Genomic DNA, 1,734 nt, shown 5'->3' with positions numbered 1-1,734 from the left:
GATCAGTTGTCAAGGCAGGCCTATTATTTGAGGTTATTTTAATAGAAATTTAAAATAAATTACTTAATATCACTTTCCGAAACAACAGTCATTACATAATAAAAACGAAAAGGACCAGGAAATGGCTTTCATTTTGTTACTGCCCCAGAACTCCCCCCACCTCACACTCTCAGGCTGGGGGTAGGGGGGGCACCTAGGAACGTATTTCCGGTTTCCCGTCTGCTCTGTGGAGCTCGGCACAACCTGTTTCGGCCACATCCCTGCTGTGGCTGTCCCCTGCTTCCCAAGGGACATTTTGGTTCCTGCTTCTGAGCCCCACGTTGAGTCATTTTTAAACACGGCATCATAAAAAGCCCAAAGCAAATCACAAAAACATGATTTGTAATGTGTGACTATACACACAAGTGGAAAACCGTTATCTGGGGGGGAATTTAAATTTCTACTAATTATAAGCAGATCATAGTCACTTCATATAAAAAAAAATCCTCTGTAACTCAATATATTAAGAAAATGAAACTATAACTTACCTATAAATGAACCAGAATGGTTAGTGTAGGGCTCAGGACCCTCACAAGCAATCAGTTCGCTGAGGCACAATTTTTTACACGATGGACCTTCTACCTAGAAACCAAAATACAAAGAACTCCGTTTTTAAAACTCACACTGTGTGCATAAACACAATCTGTGTGTATGTAATGCCTACTGAGCTATTTTCAAATATTTTAAAAAGTAAAAAATTTTAAAACCTTTCAAGAATTATTAAATTCACTTTTCAACTTCTTTTACATCCAAAGATATAAATGCCGCCAGTTTTTCTTCTCACGTAGTCAAAATTCAATGACTGCCCCTACCAGATTCCAGGCTTTCCAGATGTTTTCTTACGCAGGCAATGCCGTAGCTGGGTTCAAAAAACCGAACCTGTACCTGCTGGCAAAGGAAAATCAATTTTCTCTTACCTCAAGCAAGAGGTCATTCAAGTCTTGGTGGCTTCTCAGGAGGTGCACAGCTGATGCCTTTAATTTCTGTTCCCTTTCAGGATTATATTTTTGCCTCTTGACCCTTCCTGCTAATGGGGAAAATCAGTTTCAAAAATCACTGTTTAGAGTGCAATGCGCACCACCCGAAGGATGGACATATTTGAAACTCGGACTTGGGGGAGGGGCAAGGGCAACATACGTAACCTAAACATCTGTACCCCCATATTATGCTGAAAAAAAAAAATCACTGTTTAAATAAGACACTGTGCCATCCTGTAGCCCCGACCCGATGCACTGCGGACACACGCTGTTTCTGTGGGATTCCTCCATTCGGTCGTGAGAAAACACCAGACAAACCCAACTGAAGGACGTTCTATAAAATAACAGACCAGCCCTCCTCTAGCGCTGAGGGCCCAGACAGAACACCTAGGAGGACGACAACATACGACAACATACGACGTGGGACATTATGGGGAAAACCGATGCGATCTAAATCAAGTCTGCAGTTAACAGTACCGAGCCAACGATAATTTCTTGGGTCTGATTCTCGCTCAACACGGATTGTGTGGCTCTCCTGCTAAGTTAAATTCAATGATACTGGACTGACGTTTGCGGTGAAACTTAAACCTCCAGTTTGCAGAGCCCCTATCCTGATGTCCTAGTTTGCCTGGGTCCGCCGGGGAAGGGAGGGGACACCCGGGTCAGGGGCGCGGAGGGGGATCCTGGGAGAAGGAGGGGGTCCCGGGGGAGGGAGGGG

At 44.1% G+C, this 1,734-nt stretch overlaps 1 protein-coding gene across 1 annotated transcript in view; it reads right to left on the bottom strand.

Annotated features, from left to right (window-relative positions):
- FANCA (Fanconi anemia, complementation group A) overlaps positions 1-1,734 on the bottom strand; it is a 75,292-nt gene that overhangs the window by 60,041 nt on the left and 13,517 nt on the right. The window contains exons 2-3 of the mRNA XM_012657159.1: positions 957-1,066; positions 528-621 (exon numbers count right to left, since the gene is read on the bottom strand). Of these exons, the coding sequence (XP_012512613.1) occupies positions 528-621; positions 957-1,066 (204 nt within the window). The remainder of the gene's footprint in view (positions 1-527; positions 622-956; positions 1,067-1,734) is intronic.

This window comes from Propithecus coquereli, unplaced genomic scaffold (assembly GCF_000956105.1).
Source record: "Propithecus coquereli isolate 6110/MARCELLA unplaced genomic scaffold, Pcoq_1.0 Scaffold531, whole genome shotgun sequence".
Lineage (NCBI taxonomy): Eukaryota > Metazoa > Chordata > Mammalia > Primates > Indriidae > Propithecus > Propithecus coquereli.
Note: the sequence above shows the minus strand (reverse complement) of the source record. Positions and strands in the feature narration are given on the sequence as shown.